Genomic DNA, 23,030 nt, shown 5'->3' with positions numbered 1-23,030 from the left:
CACGCTATGATGTTAGTCCCCACGCAATGATGTTAGTCCCCACGCAATGATGATAATTCCCACGCAATAATGTTAGTCCCCACGCAATGATGTTAGTCCCAACACAATGATGTTAGTCCCCACGCAATGATAATAAACCCCACGCAATGATGTTAGTCCCAACGCAATGATGTTAGTCCCCACGCAATGATGATAATTCCCACGCAATGATGTTAGTCCCCACGCAATGATAATAAACCCCACGCAATGATGTTAGTCCCCACGCAATGATGTTAGTCCCCACGCAATGATGTTAGTCCCAACACAATGATGTTAGTCCCCACGCAATGATGTTAGTCCCCACGCAATGATGATAAACCCCACGCAATGATGATAAACCCCACGCAATGATGTTAGTCCCCACGCAATGATGTTAGTCCCCACGTAATGATCCCCACACAATGATGTTAGTCCCAACGCAATGATGTTAGTCCCCACGCAATGATGTTAGTCCCCACGCAATGATGTTAGTCCCAACACAATGATGTTAATCCCCACGAAATGATGTTAGTCCCCTCGCTATGATGTTAATCCCCACGCAATGATGTTAGTCCCCACGCAATGATGATAATCCCCACGCAATGATGTTAGTCCCCACGCAATGATGATAAACCCCACGCAATGATGTTAGTCCCACGCAATGATGTTAGTCCCCACGCAATGATGATAATCCCCACGCAATGATGTTAGTCCCCACGCAATGATGATAAACCCCACGCAATGATGATAAACCCCACGCAATGATGTTAGTCCCCACGCAATGATGTTAGTCCCCACGCAATGATGATAATCCCCACGCAATGATGTTAGTCCCCACGCAATGATGATAAACCCCACGCAATGATGTTAGTCCCACGCAATGATGTTAGTCCCCACGCAATGATGATAATCCCCACGCAATGATGTTAGTCCCCACGCAATGATGATAAACCCCACGCAATGATGTTAGTCCCACGCAATGATGTTAGTCCCCACGCAATGATGATAATCCCCACGCAATGATGTTAGTCCCCACGCAATGATGATAATCCCCACGCAATGATGTTAGTCCCCACGCAATGATGATAAACCCCACGCAATGATGTTAGTCCCACGCAATGATGTTAGTCCCCACGCAATGATGATAATCCCCACGCAATGATGTTAGTCCCCACGCAATGATGATAAACCCCACGCAATGATGTTAGTCCCACGCAATGATGTTAGTCCCCACGCAATGATGATAATCCCCACGCAATGATGTTAGTCCCCACGCAATGATGATAAACCCCACGCAATGATGATAAACCCCACGCAATGATGTTAGTCCCCACGCAATGATGTTAGTCCCCACACAATGATGTTAGTCCCAACGCAATGATGTTAGTCCCCACGCAATGATGTTAGTCCCCACGCAATGATGTTAGTCCCCACGTAATGATCCCCACGCAATGATGTTAGTCGCAACGCAATGATGTTAGTCCCCACACAATGATGTTAGTCCCCACGCAATGATGTTAGTCCCCATGCAATGATGTTTATCGCTATGCAAACAAATATCCTTGAAGAATTGATAACTACCGTTATGGAGGTGATGAAATATTACATTAATTTCTCAAACCGATGATTTAGATATTTTTGTCGAGTTGTTGACAAATAAATTGAAATCCTAAGGGGGGCATTAGATTCTCTATTTCTCCTCTAACACACACTGTGGAGGCGGGGGTGGGCTGGATGTGTCTAGTATTACAACGGAACTGACTCTCCATGTCTGTGCATGATAGATTTATAAGATACTGTCAAGCCGGTCAAGTGGATTTTTGGCGTAGTGTTGAGATCAAAACGCATAAATCTGAAATATCAACACGTTAAACTCAAGTTGAAATTCCCAGCGGCGTTGTCATCAATTTAATCTTCTAAGCGGTTTTTGCTGCCAAGTAATGTAAAACTACATGATTGAAGGCGTATATTTACGGCTGATGAAATCAAACAGGATGTATTTGTCATGCAATTCCAGTCGATCAGCAGATCAGGAGATTGCAGAAGGCATAAACGATATTTAAACTTTTAAGCTGGTCTTCAAGAGGATATTAGACTCCATTCTTTGATTTTCATATCGTGACGTTGGCTTAAGAGCCCTCTAGAATTGTCTTGTCTGTCACTTTGTTTACGACCGCATTGCTATTTCACCGTTAGATAGATAAATAAATAAATAAAAACATAAATAAATAAATGAATAAATAAATAAATAAATAAATAAATAAAAAGATAAATAATCTAATGGTGTCGAAAACACCGTGTACTAAGTGATAAACAAAGTAAATATATAAAAAGATTTTATCTCGAACATTTAGATTGTTATTGTTATTTATATAAACAACTGGGCAGTTTTCATACTAAAGAAACAAATTGTACAAGTTCGATTTTCAACTCTTTCAGTACCGTTGTTGACTATAGTCGACATAAAAAATATGCTCTCTCTTCCCCACTGTCGACTATAGTCGACAGGCTAAGTTGACGTTATCAAAGTGTTGATTTGTTGAAAACATCTCCCGACATATACAATAAACCAATGCAATGACATATAAAATGCGTTCAACAATTCCGAAACAAACATTTTGGTTGATAAATTTTATTTCGTTTGAAAGAGTTAAACTTGTTTGTTTGCTATGAAGTTCCTGATAAGGTCATTTCAACCGTCGTCACAGCGCGAGCAGGCAGTTGTTATGGTAACGTTCGCGTGATGCATTTAATTAAGACATTTTTGTTGTAAAAAGTTACTGTCTAAAGTTGAAGAATGGTTAATTTAACGTTTTGGTTTCACTTATTTGAATTAATAACAAAATTTATTTGACAGTGTACATCTGATAACAAAAAGAAACAAAAATTCTTCAACGCAGTAAGTTGATGAAATATACAAAATGTATTTTGGTCCGATAAATTTTACAATTTTGTTTTTAATTACCTTCTAAAGTTAAGACAATATTGAACTCATACACCACTTAAGTCAAATCAACACAAAGAACCACCATATCATTAAAAAAGAAAAAAGAAAGCAAAACAAGGGAAACAGTTTTTCGAGTCTACAAATGTATCTATAAATTCTTCATTGCTTACATGAATATCTAACTAGAGCGCTTAGCAGTGCTAGATACACATCGTTTCTGGCTTCATTGCAAGTAATTCATAAATACCGTGTGGTAATCTTTTTTTTTTTTTTTAAGATATGATTTGACTTCAGATGAGATACGGTAATGAATGTTATGAATATGACAGGATGCAATCTGTTCAGTCAAGGGAGGTAATTGATCCAAACAGGGGGCGTAATATACATATATATTAGCCAAGGCAATCAATTCATCAGGGGAGATAATTCTATCAGGGGAGATAATTCATCAACGTATAGGATTTAAAAAAAATATCATCAGGGGAACCAAATCTTAACCAAGGGAGTTAATTTATGAAATAAAGATTGTTAATAAATTTCATCAGGAGGGATAATGAATTCAACCAGAGGAGATAATTTATCCATTCAGGATGTAAGCATTTCATCAAGAGGAGTAATTAGATAGATATAATCAAAGCAATAGCTGGAAAATAGTTTTGAGAGTATTTTGTCTGTAATGTGATATATAATGGAAACATAGCGATCTACGGTACTTATTAGTCAGGATGTGTATTGCCTGACCCAATATATTAACAAACAAAAGTACAGCATTGAGATAAATCATAACTCCGCTCACTCAGAGAAAACATTAGCTATCGTAAGATCTGTTCATTTTTACAAATCAAAGCTTTAATTAATTCAGTAACTTCGCATAACGGCATTCGCTGTTAATGTGTTGTAGTGTTTACGTAATTATTAAATGTAAAATAACTCTATTCTACCGCAAAGGAACGCGGTGCTAATGTCGTGTGAGGCCATAACGCGAAATGAACCTTTGTGGTAATTTTCAGATGTTTTTTTTTAAAAGCGTACTTTAAGATCTGTACCTCCATCAGTCTGCTTAAACGTATCGGGTTCGTTAGGCATCTTAATACACTTCATATCCTATAATGGGTTTTCGTGCCGTGACACCAAAAAACTATCAATTTTGACTCTCCGGCATGACAGATTCTGGCTCGCATATGTTAAAACGATGTTATAATGAGGGGAAAAGCATCTTTTGTATCTAAATCTGATTCCATGACAGACGATGTATATTTGTTTTGCATATGGTTCTACATACTCGTACCGTTTCAAAGCGTTTCGCTGACGTAACGACGTAGTTGTTAAGTTAACTGAGAGAGTACATCGCTTCATCAAAGTCAAGCGTCCTCGAGACGTCGATAACTTATTGGTTTTAGATAAAGAGTTTTGTTTTTCGGTAGATAAGAGATTGCAATTGGCTTCATTAGAACGTCTTCAATATCATCAAAGCTATTTAGCACTTTGAATTAGAAGTGACTTTTTGCGTACTTAGGGGTATAATGGGGAAGAATATGATATTGTATATCTAATTTAGCGCACGTAAATGAATGAATAGATAAAGTCATATCTTAAAAACGTATTAATTTCGCTTATTTGAAGTCCAGTGCTAGTCAGTGAATTTAAAAAGTTAATTTAATAAAATTAACAAAAAGGCGAATTTCTTAAGCTTATTTGAATTGATATATATACAAGTTGATTCAGTTTATTTGAGTGTAAATACAAAAAAGCCTGTTTAATATTCAATTAAATATCAATTTAAATACGCGCACCTACAGGCGAATTGAAAAAAAAAATATTGCAAGCATACTTTAAAGTGAAATGAAAAGAATCTCTTAATAAGAATATTTGAGGGTGACTTAAAAACAGGCATAACAGATGATTCAGCCATCTTGTGGTTTGAAAAGAACATTTGATGCCTGATGGTAAAATGAAAAGTCAGATTCTATTTTAAAGAAAGTGAAGCATGTGTGTCGAGCCTCCTATATCGGAGCTGCTGAAAACAAGATAAAGATTTGAGATAAATGATATTTTATGGCTAATTAAAGTCGTTAACGAAAGGTCAATTTATCGATCTCCTTATACTGTCACTACTTGCCCACTGTAAAACGAGTGAATTCTGGCAATGTATCGGGATGAATGATAATTAAGGTGATCAGAAAAGAGGATCACAAGTTATATTGGTCGTAAAAGAAAGGCCAATTTATCGAGAGACAATATATCGTAAATTGAGAATCCTTATACTGCCACTATTTGCCCACTATGAAATGAATAGATTTTTGCATTAATATCGGGAGGGGAAGGGGAGGTGGAGAACTAGATAGGAAAATCATAAAGAGGATTACCGAGTATGTTGGTCATAAACGAAAGGTCAATCTACCGAGGGACGCTATATCGAAACTTTCTCTTAAAATGTTGATTAAGTGTACCTAGCAATACGATACCAACACCGATCGACTTTACTCGAAATCGTTATAACACTGCGGTTGTTATTACGTGTAAGATATTAAATTATTTTTCGTGTGATGTAAAATAAATCAAAGGCGTGCACAATTTGATGTCAGTTGAGTAATCCTTGACAAGCTTATACGCCATGGGAGTTATTTAAATTTCTGAACAATTTTATTAGAGAGAAAGTTTTTAAGAAAACTTCATGTTTGTCCAGCCTTAATCAAACTGAACGTCATTATTGCCAAAAGGATTTTTTTCTGTCGTAATTGTCGAGTTCATGTGAGGTTTCTCGAAATGATGGGGAAACTTAACCGGTTCTGCTGATGCCGTTTACGATTCATGGACAACTATATATCTGTTGCTTCTATATCAAGCATGACAAAAAAAAAATAAAGAAAAAAATGATAAAAAAAACCTACAAACAATTAAAAATAATCAACAACAAAAACAAAAAACAAAAAAACACACAAATAAAATAAAATAAAGATTAAAAATGAACGTTTGTAGTAATGCCTTTAATACTGCTTTGTACAGTGGTTATGATAACCAATAAAATCTATCTAATGGTTTCCATGACCTTGACACCATATTCTGAAAAAACAATCTGATCTTGTTAAAGCGAAGACAATAAATCAGATGTTTCTGCCTTAGATGTGTTCGAGATTGTGACTGTGTCACGTTTAGCCTCTTTATGGCTGGATCTTGGTTGATGACGATAAATTGATGTTTTGGCATTCCGAGGTGTTCCGAGTGCCGCGAATGCATTATCCTTTATTATAGAAATGACAACCAGGGCACGGAGTGACATAATTGGCCCTTAAGCATGGATTTCGGATTTATGATTACTTCAACCTCACGTGCATTAACCATGGCTTATCAAAACGGAAGTGAAACTACGATAGCAAATCCATTTGTGAGTCCTTTGGGGTGAAACGGAAGTGAGGCGATTGGAAAGATAGTTCAATATATGAAGAAAAGAACGAAAAAAGGAGAAAGACAAAGTGACAACAATAATCACACATAAATAGCTAGCTATGTTAAATGCATTGCTGAATTATTGTATTTTGCTGGTTTTGTTATAAAGCTTAAGGTTTTAATGCTGTGCTACGCAATACGTATACAAAATCGTGAATTCATTTCAACATATCAACTTTATACGATGAAATGAATCTCCAAAATTAGAATGAACTGACCTGCAGACACCATACATCTGTGCCATGGCCGGAATTACAAATAAGATTTTACTGGATTAATATTCAAGCGTTCCAATGAGAGAGACATGAACATTACGTGACCTTTCACTCGTTACAAACCTTTCTCGGACGTCTAAATGCCAAAGTCGTCCCAAGATACACATGATTTAGTTTTGACGTACGTAGCCCATGGCTGTCTGCCGGTCGAATTGTTGTGCGGTACCCAAATAGATCACCCTTTGGATCGTCACATTATAAAGCTGTACGCATCGCAACATTCATACGTTAGGGAATTTATTTTAATTTGTAAGGCTCGTAAAATTGTATTGGTCTTTATGTATGTGCAAACACCTAAATATACACTATAACTTGAACCTTGAGATTGCATTCTTCCAACTTCGAAACTTTATCACTAACTCTCTCAATAATTTCCGATAAATTCTATCTTACAGTCACATGTCGGGTGATAAAATGGTAATTCAAACGGCTGATCTAATTTTCGGAGCTGAGGAATTCGCAGGCAACAAAACGCGCAGAAAGAATTTCTCTATTCTAATCTTGCTAAAACACTCACTTGAATGTTGTTCCAAAAAACTACACAAATTCGGATGATGTACAGCATATATGTTTAAACAATTCCAAAGTTATTTATTTATCTTTCGTTTGAATTGAAATACATCGCACGTATGTATAGCCTGTCTGCACTCTACATTATTTAAGCAATGAATGTTTTAGTAAATTGGTTTGTTTTCATTTTACCAGCATTTCTATCGCAGAGAAACTGAATAAGCCCGGATAGAGATTATGCAACTTTTTCAACATCAGTTACATGTATACGCATTTGAATACTATAACACTATTTGCTAAGCATTTCCCTCTTGCATTGTTATTTTGAGTGCATTGCTATTTTGAGGTGGTAAATTTATTTTATCGCGTTATTTCCCTCACCGAACGTCAATTTCTGAAGTTCTTAGAACAGCAAAATAAAAATGATGACGTAACAATAGTAATTACATGAGCACGTGGCGTTGTAGTCTCGCACCACATTGTTTTCTCTTTATATTGTAACTGCGTCCCAAGATACATACTTTAAACAAAATTGATTCATACAAAGTTAAATCGGTCGCTGCTGTGTCTTTCTCTTCTTTGTTTTCCTCTATCGGTGTCTCGGTGTCTCTTTGACACCCGTCCTCATATCACCCTGGCTGTTGGTGTCTCTTTGACATCCGTCCTCGTATGACCCTGGCTGTTGGTGTCTCCCTGACACCCGTCCTCATATGACCCTGGCTATTGGTGTCTCCCTGACACTCGTCCTCGTATGACCCTGGCTGTTGGTATCTCTCTGACACCCGTCCTCGTATGACCCTGGCTGTTGGTGTCTCCCTGACACTCGTCCTCGTATGACCCTGGCTGTTGGTGTCTCTCTGACACTCGTCCTCGTATGACCCTGGCTGCTGCGAGGACGTTAGACCCCTCAAAACAAAACAAAGTTAGATAATCATTTCATTTTCTATACGCCAAGATGAAAGACGATCACTATTGGGAGACAAATCGTGCTATTTCCTCGCCGTTCTATATAAATCAAACACCCCTTATACATTTACATACATTGTATAATTATTTATATAAATCACAGACGTGTACAGGAACAGCCCAGTCTTTCTTATTGCAAAATACCGGAGGAAAGACCCGAGGTGTTCCGAACAGTACATTTATGATATAATTTGCTTTGCGATAAACCGGGTCCTGGTTTCATCACAGTTCCTATGCTTTATGAAATTACTTAACAGAATTTAAGATAAAAATACCTACAAAACCCTCCATAAATTCTGAAGCGGTTACTATGGGGAATTTTTAGTTAAGGAATTTTATATATCTGAAACTGGCCACAGGCAATGGTACATTTTTTTGGCCTGTTGTCAATGGTGTCAGACTTTGTTAGTGATAACGTCTGTCGTAAAAGTGCATATTGTAATTATGTTTGTTTGTTTGTTTACAGTGACGGTGTTCTGTATACCCCTCACCACAGCACAACATGTCTATAGCCCGTGGATTTACGGCGAATTTCTATGCAAAGCTATTGGATTTATGCAAGGTGAGTGTTTAGATTTTATTTTTTTCCAAAATGTATTTTTGCCTCGTCGTGAAATTGACATTACAAGATATATACTATACAATAAGGGCCGCGGTAGCCGAGTGGTTAAGGTGTCCCGACACTTTATCACTAGCCGTCCACATATGGGTTTCAACCCATGTGGGACAGTTGCCTGGTACTGATCGTAGGTCGGTTGCTTTTCTCCGGGTACTCCGGCTTTCCTCACCGCCAAAAAACAGGCACTGGCTGTTAATAGGACATTAAACAATATAAACTTAATAAACAAATACTATAAAATAATCATTTTTTTATCATAAAATACATCCGTTTTAGGTCTTCTCTGAAGGTACCGCGCAAGAATCTACTCGCAACCCCCATTGCATGATTCGTAAAAGACGACTCACCTTGCGACCCTATCGTTTAATCCTCTTTCCAACAATTTCCCTTCCTAATATCGTCCTTGACACCTCACATTCGGCCTTAATTTGGGCGTTCGTCCTCGTGAAAGGTAATGTGTCAGGTCCCTATGCTATGACAAACCAATCTTGCTCTGAGCGACCGTGGGCATATGTGGCATTTCAGTGTGCTTGCACTATAACCGCGTCCGTCACTAGCGCAATAATCCGTGGGCGCCGCTCTTATGTGACCTAATTGACCTTATTGTGTTACATATAAGGATACAATACCAAACCTAACCACACTGTTTAGGGACCAGTAATTGATTTTTACTGCGGTAGACAATGAAAAGAAGAAAGCTAGACTGAACAGTACAATATTCCTTATTGTTCTCCGGTTTGAGAATTTGGTGTATTGGAACCAAAGACAAATATTATAGATATTACATGAATTCAAAGTAGCAGAACTTTGAAGCATATTTAGTGTACGATGAAAGCATACACCGACCGAAGAGAAACACATCGAGAGGTATGGTAAAATATCTGGAAAGATCATGATTGGCTTGGCTACTAAGGACGTTCTTATGTATCCACTTCGAACTGCAATACTCAAGAGCCGCGTGCGTTTCTTGCGCTTTTGTGTCCCCTATATAATCCAAGGAAAGCGAACCAAGACAAGGAAAAAGATGGTCTTTGAAACATTTGAATATTTGGAATGGTTGACATTTATCAAAAGTAGCTAAAGCCGTATCATGAACTGATCAATATAAATGTATTATTTTCAGATTTTTTTTTTCATAGATTGCATGATTTGAAAGACAATGTCCGAAACAGGATGCGAATATTTAGATGACAGATTAACACAATCTCAGATATGGACTCAATCTAGCTTAACACAATTAACTAGGACGTCCTGACATTTATGAGTAAATAAATTGTGTTATTGAAGTTCCTATTCAACAGTGTCTGCGTCATTTCGACGGATGTCCCTTTCTTGACTTCCGGTACCAATTTGGCTCCATATTATCGGACAAAATCGACTTTGAGCTGTCTGTTGTTGTGTTCAGTAAGGTCAACTGACCACACAGCCGAAACCGGAATAGGAAGTAAGAGTGCTTTCCTGTTTAGAATCTACCTTCATATCTATAACTGGATGTATCGTCTGGGTTTACCAAAATTAGCATGAAATTCATTTGGATAGCTCCTGTATTACTCGAAGGTTCAATGCGTGAGGAATAATGCGACCAAAGGCAATCCGAATGTTCCTTAGTGTGATAAAAGATACAAATCATTACATAGCCTATGAGTTAGTCTGGATGAAACTTGATGATAACCCTTGTGACCTTTCTCCTGACAATAGAAGGTCACGTGTCTGTCTCGTGTATCTGGGTTTCCGTCAGATGGCTGTTTTGGTAGAAAGATATCTTCTTAATTATTTCGCCAAACGCTATAGCCAGAAATAAATCAATTGGGTTCACGCTAAATAGGTCATTGTAAAATGTCCTACTGTAAATAGAAATTTCCGGATGAAAAATCAGCACTAAGAGGTTAATGCGGTACAGCAATTTATTGGATGAAAAATAGATAAGTAAATAAAAAATAAAATAAAATAAAAATAAAAATAAATAAATAATAAAAGAAAATGTTGGTGAGTTTGGGGCTAACTCCAATTTGATAATTTTAGAAAGGGTCAGCCTCATAGAAGGAGGAGTCATTGTAGTTAAGACCCACTTCACTTCGAAAGATGCTTATTATTGTCCAAATTCCTTCTCAGACATAAAAAAATGTTATTGATATCAAATTCATTATATACACTGATTAAATCGTGACAAACAAGAAGGAAGACATCCCGGCGTCTGTATCGGACTCCCCGTAAAGGATCATCTTATCAAGACCTACACCAATCTAACGTCAATAAATTACGTCACAAAATGTCGTCATCCGCGAGATATAATCCCACTCGACTTCCGGTGCGCAGTCGTCATAATCAGAGGGTACATATATAGCTACAACACAGACTGTTTACGATAACAATCATGTGACGGGAAATTGAGTACGGAGATAGATGGTGTCTACCAAAAATAAATTCGGTAGCTATGAATTATGTACGTAGTTTTTGTACATAATTTATGTTCCACGAAATAGGAAAAAAAAAAAAAAAAAAACTCGTGGAGACGGGGCGAGGAAATAGATTAGTGAAATTAATCGTAAATATTCAATTCAACATACATGTATTTGAAAATGATTATCTTGTGTAAAAATCATTCAAACATGTAATTATTTTTAATATGTAAAATTGATGTCTGTTTGTCCGTCTGGCTGTAGATAAAAATCCTGATAACTCCTAAGCTTGTGAACCAGTTTCAATGAATGTTAGGGACAATGTGCAAATATGCATGCATGTTCTTTTGTGAAGTTTTATTGTTGTCATGGTAACCGGGTCCACATACACATTTTTTGTGCAATGGCTCACAGCTAATCAGTCCTAAAATTATTTTTATTCAAACTTGGTCAAGTGGTATATAGGGATTTGGAGGGATGGCAAAAACAATGGTACTATTTCCCAAATCAATAGACGTCATTTGGTTGCTATGGTAACCAAAAAAAGCCCTACGATGAGACGGATCTTGCGGAGGCGTAAATACCGGAGAGAAACAGAAGAATGTCTCGGTGTAGATTAAGTAACGTCGTATTTCATTGGTGGATTAGGTCGCGTTTCCATGTATATAGTCCCGACGGTAAATATGAAATTAATGTTTACTACATTTCTATTGACGCGGGAGAATGTATAACAAGGTATTAGTACGGACCTTAATTAAATTCGTTTCAAACAATTTCCAATTTTCGTTTATGGTTCAGGTTTATAAAAATACAGGGTGATAATTTCTGTAATTAAGATTACATAAATTTGTGGCCTTTAATTGTTTTTTCTTAAGTGTCGTCGAACCCTTTAAAACAATGACGTGTCAGCGTATACATTAACATGGGAGACTAAAGACAAAAGTACCAATATTTATGGTTAATGAGTCGTCTGCTTCCCGGATAACGATAACAGTCATGGTATGAACAAGTATTTTGGTCAATAAGACTTGCCGTTCGGAAACGCTATCATCATCAAATAATGGCGGTCTTTCTTTCCTTAATTATACAGGATAATAAATGTTCAAGAACGGATGTCTTAATCTACCTGTGTATGCAGATATATATGTTCTCTAACTTGTCTTAGATGACGTCACAACAGGCCACGGACAAGTCATTTCGCATCCTCTGCTGTCATCCACGATTTTATACATTTATATATACATCTTATTCATGCTCGTGCGTTTATATGTATTATATAAATTGTCAAGCACAATGGCAATTATGTATATCAAATGAATTAATTAATAAATGGATCATTGCCTCTTCTCCCTTGTTGAATTTTGTTATAGATAGCATAATTAATCACAGACAGTCAGTTTATCCTAGACCAGAGTCGCTGAGAACAGCACAGTTGCATTACTATCGATCTATATATATTAGTGTTACCGATTATCATCTGTACAAAAAAAAACCCAGCAAAATGTTAAAAAAATTAAACCGTAACTCTAATTCAATTGAAACCCTGAACGATTGCAGAATATGAAAGTTTAATAAACTTAAAAGAGGAAGAGAAGGCAATAGGAAATATCCTGCAGGAAATTGTGCATAAAGTTCATAAAAGAAACATAGCATGTAAAGTAGGTCATCTTCAGATAATGGCACGTTCATAAAGTAAGAACCATGGTAATGTCAATGGAAACCATGGGGATATTGCACATCGAAATGAAAATGCTCAAAGAACTTCATCAAACTGCATCCCTCCAAACACTGTGCTGATTTTTTTTTCTCAAGATAATTGCAATACTAGGAGCAAATCCTAGACTATCGAATTAACTGCGAAATACTATCATTGGAAAAGCGGAAACCACGCCGCCGTGAACATCGAAATTATCGAAACATCTATAGCAATAACTGTCGTTTACACTGACAAATATCCCTGTCACATGTCCGGTGAAAATCCGTCATCTTAAGAGGAAACGGATATGGAGATATAATAAAGATATTGCAGGCGAAACAATCTGAGTGACATCGCTATAGAGTAATGAAGTATGAAGTAAAATACCTTAAAAAAAGTAAATAAAAACAATGTCTTTTATCCTTCTATGATTGTTATGTATAAATAGTTTAATTAATAAAAACGACATCATACTAATGGTATGGATCTTGATCACAATGGCATTTTTGTGGATCCAATTATTTGCACACAGATTTTTCTAGTCTGCCGCGAGCGAAAATGTTGGCTGTTTACTGTTGAAGTTTGGAAAACCAAGCGCGATAGATCTGTCTTTCTTAGCTCCGGGGTACGATTTGTGGTGTTCGTGCAGACATCAACATCGTCTAGTCTGGAGTATTACATCATATTCTAGTTTGATTTCCATAAAGATTCGAGACATCTTCAAAACTTTCTGCATTGTAAGGGTGATTTGAAGATGAAAGAAAATCAATGTCTCGATCATGCTTGAGCACTGAAGCCAGTAGTCGTATGTATGAAAGCGTTTAGGCTTACCAGTATTCCCTTTCTGATTTTGACATCATAGATCTTGTCTTTTACGCTATGGAGACGACTGACTTTTTTTAAGATGATTTAAAATCGAGTGTTTGATCAATACCAGATATACGGCGATGCTGGTTAGTTTAAATGACATTTTTTTGCTACGTTTGAAATCCACACTAGAAAGTCTTAGTTATCGATTGGGCTAAATATTAAGTTGTCCTTGCTTGGCTAAAGTAAGCTATTGGATGATACCCATTTCACCTTTTAAATTAAAACCTTGATTTATATATTAAATAAATAATTATGGATTTAAAAAGATTTATTTGAATTAAAAATCATCAAAGAATGTTTTATATTTATATAAATCTGATGTATTTTCATTCAGAAAAAGTGAATCATAACTAATTATTTGAAAAAAAAGTAAGCTCTGTTTCATAAATAAAAGATAAGCAATGGAAGCGATTCATAACAATTCGACTGATCCCGTGACCACACGAATCACTCGTCAAATCTCGGCAGATTCCGTACCTACATCAAAGAGGGTACTGCAATCAGCCGAGGTTAGCTGATTGTGCATAACGCATGTGAATATCTGAAATCGAAACGTAAAACATTAGAATAGATGCAGACAGATCAATTCCGGCTATGCAAAGAACGCATATTCCTAAAAACAATAAATGTTTCACGAAAACATGTTTTACGGATTACCGTCTGTGATGGCGTAATTCCGCCTGATAACGATCATCTGTCGGCGGTAAGGTGGATACGGCGGCTGGATGGTAGACGATAGTTATGTAATATTACGTAAGATTATATCATACATAGTGTACTTTCTTACCAATCGGATTAGAATAAGAACCGCACAGAATGTCACCCGTCGTCTACGATGCTGTTAAAGGTTGATATAAATCGATTTTTTCAACGATTTTTTTGTCTGTGGTTGTAATTCAAAAAGGTATAGTTTCATTTCTCAGGAGACAAAATTTACGCCTATGTCATTTGGACGTGTTTGGCATTACTTGGGTTCTAGCGTCATCATTGATGTCTTTTAATGCGTCCTATAACCTTGTCATGTCTGATGTCTTGGACTTTTCCGGAGCTACACGAGATATTTCTAGAAAACAACATGAAAAAAAAAAAAAAAAGCAGACAAGGAAAAGGATACTGGCGTAATGGTAGATATAGAACTAAGGTTTGAAAACCACACGAAGAGCAACCAAATTTTACCAGGAATGAGCGACCTATCATATACAAGATATTATTTTCGCGGCTCTAAACATTGCGCTTTATCATAAATACATGTACGCTAGTGTTACATTTCCTCATCAGAATATCTTTTAGCAAATGTTGTCGGTAACCTGCAAAATTTTGTTATTGACGCTAAACCGTTAACGTCTTTATCTAGTGCATACTTATCATATCACCATACCACCATTGAATACATTGCCCAATGTCAAAATACATTTCGCGCTGTTCTATAATGATAGAAACACATGGTGTATGTTACTATTGGTGTATAATTGGACAAGTTAAGAACATGAATTTTTACATCATTATCTGTGATTTTCTTATTTTTTGTGTTATGTTTTTGTTTATTTTGTCGTCCATCCAAAATTTTATAGACGTTTGCTGTTGTCTGGAACGTTTTGCCTTAAGACATCCACAACATAAACAATCTTAAAGTACGCACAGAACACGTGTTATACATATCATATAATCATTTAGCTTATAGAGTGATCTATAACAGCCGCAATTAATGTGATTTAATGGTTCAGCCAAAGGTTGTACTGCTGCTTAAACACATTACCGACCCCCAATAACTCACCAGGCTATTAAACCCAAGACGGCCGCACGATTTATTCGAGGTAGTTTGACCCAGTGTTATGTTCAGCTGAAAAGTATTGACCTAGTCTTCGTTAATACGGACCTTTCTCTCAAGCTAAAGTAGGTGAATAAATGAAGAAAAAATCTGGCATTTCAAACCATTAAAATCTGTCCTTGTTCCATCTGCTTTTGGAAGACAAGAATGGATTATTGAAAAGTTGTACATGTATACGCATGCGCATTTGATGAAGAGGTAACCTAACGATATATTTCTTTACTTGTGCCACGAAGTGTTCTTCTTACTGTTAAATAATTACCGAAATAACGCTATCGTACTCCTTTTATTTAGGGAACGACTTTAAAAGAGATGATATTTTGTGCTCAATGTGCCGTTTTCGGCTCTCAAAAACATTTCAAGTGATAACATCATCGCTCGCCAAGGGTAACGACCCATGGCCACGTACTTGAAGAGGTGTGGACGGATCGTAACCATTGGTTAACGGCGAAGAGTGATAATTGATCATTCCCTCTCTTTACTTTGGTTTCTTTTTCAGTCCCCACTATTGTTTGTTGAAAGATAATACCCCATCACATACATTCTAACATATTATTCCAATGTTTTATATCTTCCTATTTCTACGTCCCATTATAGCTAACTACCGCTAATATTTTTTTTTTAAATTTCTTCATATTTCTATTGTTTTTTCCCCAATTGCGACTGACGGATTAATGCTCACCTGTTTAACGTCGGTCGATGGTGTACGCTAGGATATACCATCACTTATCTATACGACTATCTGTTATTTACTGGTGCTAACAACACATTATCAGCACGATCAGTGTATCCGTTTACATCAAGGCCTTGTCCTGAAGGTTTACTCAGCGTGATTGAAGTGTACAGGGACAAATCACCGGAATCCAATTTGTCTGATTACTGCATACAACCTGAACTATCATGGACTGGAACAACAAAACAACCGCCGGGATAGCGTCGCAACTATTCTTTAATAATAACCCCCAGATCACCAAGACGCTTGTTATGACGAAACTAAAATACGACACGCCATCACCAAAGGCGTTTATTAAGTCCGGATGGTTGCGATTTAATGGTCTAGGAAGCATGATTGGTATGTGCAATATACAATGTTAAAATCCTTGATATGCAATTCTCATTTTATTTGTTTCATATAGAATATAATCACGCCCTGCATACTAATAACATGTACAATAATTATACCAAAGAAGAAAATTTGATTGTGGTGTTATTATGCAAGAAACATCACAATTTACGTTCTCGTATTTGAAACGAACGGGCCAAGCGTATAATCAAAACGTACCAGAGCTTAGAATTAAAGGATGTAGCAATAATGATTTGATGTAAATAAAGCACGTAATAATAGTGTAATGACCACACGTAGGAATATACATAAATTTGTATCACGAGACAACAGCGAGATATGGTTTATACTGTACTTTTCGTTCTCCGTGTTCACTAGCAGTGAGGAAATCAAATAATACACTGTCGAGGTCATGCGGTACAGAAAACAGCTCTAGTCATAAGTGTGGTTTGTTTGCTGGGTTTATCGCCCCGTGGACAGCCAGGGTCATTTCGAGGCGGAATCTCCTGGTAGTAGTTGGTGACTACCTCACTGAACAACATACGGGAAGCAAATCGCATGCCATCCAAAGCAATTAGGATAAAGTGTTTCTTGCCCAAGGACATAACTACCGTATAGACTGGCCCGCTTCTTAGCCTCCCGAGAAACACAAACCGACACTGGTAGGGAGCGTCGAACCACACACCCCAGCTTTTCACTACAGATTATGTGGCCGGTGCTCTAACCGACTGAGCTATCCCGGCCTCCGTGTGTAGAGCTTGCAACAGATTATATTTCAATAAATTAATTAATCAATGGGTGTTTTAACAGGTGTTAGGAAGGAGGCCATAGTAGGTGTTAGACGGAGGCCACGGTAGGTGTTAGAATGGTCATGGTAGGTGTAAGGATGGTCCTGGTAGGTGTAAGGAAGGGCCATGGTAGATATTAGAAAGGAGGCCATGGTAGGTGTTAGAAAGGAGGCCACGGTAGGTGATAGAAGGCGGTCATGGTAGGTGTTAGAAAGGAGACCATGGTAGGTGTTAGAAAGGAGGTCATGGTAGGTGATAGAAGGCGGTCATGGTAGGTGTTAGAAAGGAGGCCATGGTAGGTGTTAGAAAGGAGGCCACGGTAGGTGTTAGAAAGGAGGCCATGGTAGGTGTTAGAAAGGAGGCCACGGTAGGTGATAGAAGGCGGTCATGGTAAGTGTTAGAAAGGAGGCCATGGTAGGTGTTAGAAGGAGGCCATAGTAGGTGTATGGAAGGAGGCAATGGTAGGTGTTAGAAAGGAGGTCATGGTAGGTGTTGGAATAGTCATGGTAGGTGTTGGAATAGTCATGGCAGATATTAGAAAGGATGCCATGGTAGGTGATAGAAGGCGGTCATGGTAGGTGTTAGAAAGGAGGCCATGGTAGGTGTTGGAATAGTCATGGTAGGTGTTGGAATAGTCATGGCAGATATTAGAAAGGATGCCATGGTAGGTGATAGAAGGCGGTCATGGTAGGTGTTAGAAAGGAGGCCATGGTAGGTGTAAGGAAGGAGGTCATGGTAGGTGTAAGGAAGGAGGTCATGGTAGGTGTTAGAAAGGATGCCATGGTAGGTGATAGAAGAAGGTCATGGTAGATGTTGGAAAGGAGGCCATGGTAGGTGTTAGAAAGGAGGCAATGGTAGGTGTTAGAAGGAGGCCATGGTAGGTGTTAGAAAGGAGACCATGGTAGGTGATAGAAGGCGGTCATGGTAGGTGTTAGAAAGGAGGCAATGGTAGGTGTTAGAAAGGAGGCCATGGTAGGTGTTAGAAAGGAGGCAATGGTAGGTGTTAGAAGGAGGCCATGGTAGGTGTTACAAAGGAGACCTTAGTAGGTGATAGAAAGGAGGCCATGGTAGGTGTTAGAAAGGAGACCATGGTAGGTGTTAGAAAGGAGGTCATGGTAGGTGATAGAAGGCGGTCATGGTAGGTGTTAGAAAGGAGGCCATGGTAGGTGTTAGAAAGGAGGTCATGGTAGGTGATAGAAGGCGGTCATGGTAGGTGTTAGAAAGGAGACCATGGTAGGTGTTAGAAAGGAGGCCATGGTAGGTGATAGAAGGCGGTCATGGTAGGTGTTAGAAAGGAGGCCATGGTAGATGTTAGAAAGGATGCCATGGTAGGTGATAGAAGAAGGTCATGGTAGATGTTAGAAAGGAGGCCATGGTAGGTGTTAGAAAGGAGGCAATGGTAGGTGTTAGAAGGAGGCCATGGTAGGTGTTAGAAAGGAGACTATGGTAGGTGATAGAAGGCGGTCATGGTAGGTGTTAGAAAGGAGGCAATGGTAGGTGTTAGAAAGGAGGCCATGGTAGGTGTTAGAAAGGAGGCAATGGTAGGTGTTAGAAGGAGGCCATGGTAGGTGTTACAAAGGAGACCTTAGTAGGTGATAGAAAGGAGGCCATGGTAGGTGTTAGAAAGGAGACCATGGTAGGTGTTAGAAAGGAGGTCATGGTAGGTGATAGAAGGCGGTCATGGTAGGTGTTAGAAAGGAGGCCATGGTAGGTGTTAGAAAGGAGGTCATGGTAGGTGATAGAAGGCGGTCATGGTAGGTGTTAGAAAGGAGACCATGGTAGGTGTTAGAAAGGAGGCCATGGTAGGTGATAGAAGGCGGTCATGGTAGGTGTTAGAAAGGAGGCCATGGTAGGTGTTAGAAAGGAGGCCATGGTAGGTGTTAGAAGGAGGCCATGGTAGGTGTTAGAAAGGAGACCATGGTAGGTGATAGAAGGCGGTCATGGTAAGTGTTGGAAAGGAGACCATGGTAGGTGATAGAAGGCGGTCATGGTATGTGTTAAGAAGGAGGTCATGGTAGGTATTAGAGAGAAGGCCATGGTACATTTTGTAGTTGTTCGAAAGGAGGCCATGGTAAGTGTTAGAAAGGAGGCAATGGTAGGTGTTAGAAGGATGCCATGGTAGGTGTTAGAAAGGAGGCAATGGTAGGTGTTAGAAGGATGCCATGGTAGGTGTTAGAAAGTAGACCATGGCAGGTGTTAGGAAGGAGGCCATGGTAGGTGTTAGAAAGGAGGTCATGGTAGGTGTTAGGAGGTCATGGTAGGTGTTAGGAAGGAGGCCATGGTAGGTGTTAGGAAGGAGGCCATGGTAGGTGTTAGAAAGGAGGCTACGTTAGGTGTTAATAGGGAGGTTATGGTAGGTGTTAGAAAGGAGGTCAATATAGGTGATAGAAGGCGGCCATGGTAGGTGTTAGAATGGTCATGTTAGGTGTAAGGAAGGGGCCACGTTAGGTATTAGGAAGGCGGCCATGGTAGGTGTTAGAAAGGTCATGTTAGGTGTAAGGAAGGGGCCACGGTAGGTATTAGGAAGGAGGCCACGGTAGGTGTTAGAATTGTCATAGTAGGTGTTAGAAGGAGACCACGGTAGGACAAAGTAAAGAAAAAGAGAAATGAAGAAAATAGTACAGTTCTCAAAGAAATGTCCATTTGTGCATGGGTAGAGGTGCCATGTTTCTTGTGAATATTTTTTGTACACTAAGATCTCTTGTAGATTCCGTGATATTATCCAGGGACTGGTATCCTCCTACAGTGATGGTATAACCGAGATCAAAGCGGAACATATACACCATATAAAAGATAAACCTAACATTGGTGATCGTATGTAGACATTAATCGAAGCGGATGTCCTCATACTTGGCATTAAGTCAAGGTCATCCTCTTAGACTTTGGTATTCTCTGATAACGTTACAGTGTGTATTTTTCGTCGATAGCATTATTTTGTAAAAGATCAATCACCAGGAGACCTATTTACGGATTTAACATTTCGCCAATATGAATCCCAAAGATGATTGCTTGAAAAAATGCTTAACATGTAGGAGAAGTTATTTAAACACTAAAGTGAAATTTGGGAAAATATTAATACCAGCGTAATTATTTCCCTGTCATGCTTTCCGGAAATACGACCTTTTATAGCTATAGCTATATTAGTGCCATGTCAAAAACACATTTGTTTATATATTTTTCAAAATATTTGTTTTTTTCTTTCAGGTATGTATGTGGAAGCCAGTGTCTTGACCATTGTCTGCATGAGTGTAGAAAGATATCTTGCCATCAGACATCCGATGCGCATGCGCACACTATGCGATCCTCGGCGCGTGAAACAAGTTATTCTAGTCACGTGGGTTGTGGCTATCATCACCATGTGTCCACTTGCCATGTACAAAAAATTGGAAAAACACAACGTAATGTTCATGGAGCTATCGTATTGTGTAGAAACATGGCCGTCACAGCGAGCCAAACATGGATACGAGTTATTTCTCTTTTTTATTGTTTACATAATCCCAGGTTTCCTCGTTGTCGGATTATACACTGTGATTGGTTTTAGCCTATGGAAACAGGATAACACGTTACAACGCGCAAACTCGATGGTGAATAATGAAGCAAGGATCATGGGAGGTCGACGGAAACTGGCCCGGATGATGATTGTTATCTCGATTCTGTTTGCTGTGTGCTGGCTGCCTTATTTCATTATCAATCTGTGCATTCTCTTTTCAAGTGATTCATCCATTCCCATGAGTCTCTATCCTTATGCCTTGCTGCTTGCGCATGCACACAGTGCACAGAATCCAATGTTGTATTTCTTCATGCATAGAGGTTTCCATGACTTCGTATGGCGTCTCATTCGCTGCCAATGTCAACAGTTACGTAACAGTCGACAGGTAAGAGTTATAAGTCCACCTCGTCAACACTGCATGATTTGATTCTGCTTGAAACAAGCATTTCTATTGGCTAAGGCCGAAAATTATGCTATGATCCTGCAATATGAAAATTACGTCATTTTGTAACTTTATTTTTGATTGGCCAGATGTGCTGCGTAGTAATTTCTCTGATGATAGAGCTCCATTAAAGAAAGTGAATATTAAAAAACATTGTAATTGGTTTGTCTTTTTTTTATCTTTATGGATCTTTATACAACCAAAAACTGTTACAAATGTAAAGTATTATCCCAATTTACCTTTGCCAGAATTCTCCATTTTGCATCAAAGACTATTACCAAAACGTTTACGTCATCGGTTATGTCACGTGACTTTATTTTTATTAAAAGTTATTCAATTTCTCTTGCAGGTATCTGTTACTTCAAATCATTCAACTGAAAAGACTATGATGACGTCAATTTGTAACGGTAACAAATATTCATATAGAGGAACTGTGCGTGGAAAACAAGTCTGACGGAGTATTAAGGAGAATGATTGTACTCGGTACTTAGGAAATTGATGCTAAATATTGTCACAGTATATCAAAAGTATCGTAAAATAAAGATTACCATAAAACGCTGCCTCACGCTACTGTATCAAGGTGGCTTATTGCAAGAATAAGAAAACTTCCATATTATAACCAAACGCAAATGCAACGCGTGTTTGAAAAGATAATTCCCTGAATTAACGCAAAATTAGTATTCCGTGAGTATGTAGCGAGTTACAGCAATCCTTTAATTGGGTTCTTCAGAATGTTTCTGTTACGTGGGGGACTTGAAAAGGCGGGGCAACGATTCGTAGTTGCTGATTGACGTTTGAAGAAAATGGTTGAAAGTGATTGGACTGGCTTCCTGGTGCCTCAGACGTTGATTGACTGATATTAATGTTAATTTGTTATTGGGCTGTGATATGTTTAATCAGGAAGCTTAAAATCAATGTTTACGCGCAATGTACAATCGTTGAGCTTTTCCTGATTTTGACGAAATAACATGACCGCTGTGTGTGCAAGTGTGCAAGGTATACATATGAAATGGATATTAAAACTCATTATTTTGATGTTAAAAGCGTCCGCCTCGTGTTGCTATGAAACAAATGAAATAAAACAATGCTCATTTTGAAAAAAAAAATCTATATATTTGTCAGACTTAAACTAATCAATCAAAAGAAAATTCTGCTTTACATTATCCTTTGGTCATTTTTCACTGTTTTTAACGTTAGTTTGAATATATAGATAAAAATAGCAAATTTCATAAAATTCTCTATAATGTTAATTTCGAGAAATGCTTACTGTGTTGACAAGTAATAGGTGAGGACGAAAATTCTGACGAAATACACTGATTGAAATTATCACGTGATGGTTATTATAGTATGACAAGATAAATGGTCAGAAGGGTACCTTGACAAACGGAATGACTAGATATTTAAACAGAAATAAAATATATCAAACGTTTCTGTGTCTTATGGAATTTCTTTTATTTCGTTCAACAATCATATATATTAAGGTGTTTACGTGTTCTTATTTACTTTGTGTCCTGTGATTCTTCACGACCAGAAACAACTCTTTGGAATATTCCACGACGACCTTTAGAGATCATTAATGATATATAATGTTACCTTGAATATTTTCCCTCGCTGCTGGACGACCTGCGTGAACATTGTTTGTTTCTGAAATTATGACTCGGAAATATAAAAA

General features: G+C 38.0%; 1 protein-coding gene across 2 annotated transcripts in view; it reads left to right on the top strand.

Annotated features, from left to right (window-relative positions):
• LOC117326140 (gastrin/cholecystokinin type B receptor-like) overlaps positions 1-22,787 on the top strand; it is a 104,860-nt gene extending 82,073 nt beyond the window's left edge. For both annotated transcript variants that reach the window (XM_033882772.1, XM_033882773.1), the window contains exons 2-4: positions 8,630-8,725; positions 20,631-21,301; positions 21,708-22,787. In XM_033882772.1, coding sequence (XP_033738663.1) covers positions 8,719-8,725; positions 20,631-21,301; positions 21,708-21,812 — 783 coding nt within the window. In that variant the 5' untranslated portion in view covers positions 8,630-8,718 and the 3' untranslated portion in view covers positions 21,813-22,787. The remainder of the gene's footprint in view (positions 1-8,629; positions 8,726-20,630; positions 21,302-21,707) is intronic.
• Positions 22,788-23,030: the final 243 nt, after the last annotated feature.

Source organism: Pecten maximus, chromosome 4 (genome assembly GCF_902652985.1).
Source record: "Pecten maximus chromosome 4, xPecMax1.1, whole genome shotgun sequence".
Classification (NCBI taxonomy): domain Eukaryota; kingdom Metazoa; phylum Mollusca; class Bivalvia; order Pectinida; family Pectinidae; genus Pecten; species Pecten maximus.
The sequence above is the reverse complement of the archived record's forward strand: the minus strand, read 5'-3'. Positions and strand labels throughout refer to the sequence as shown.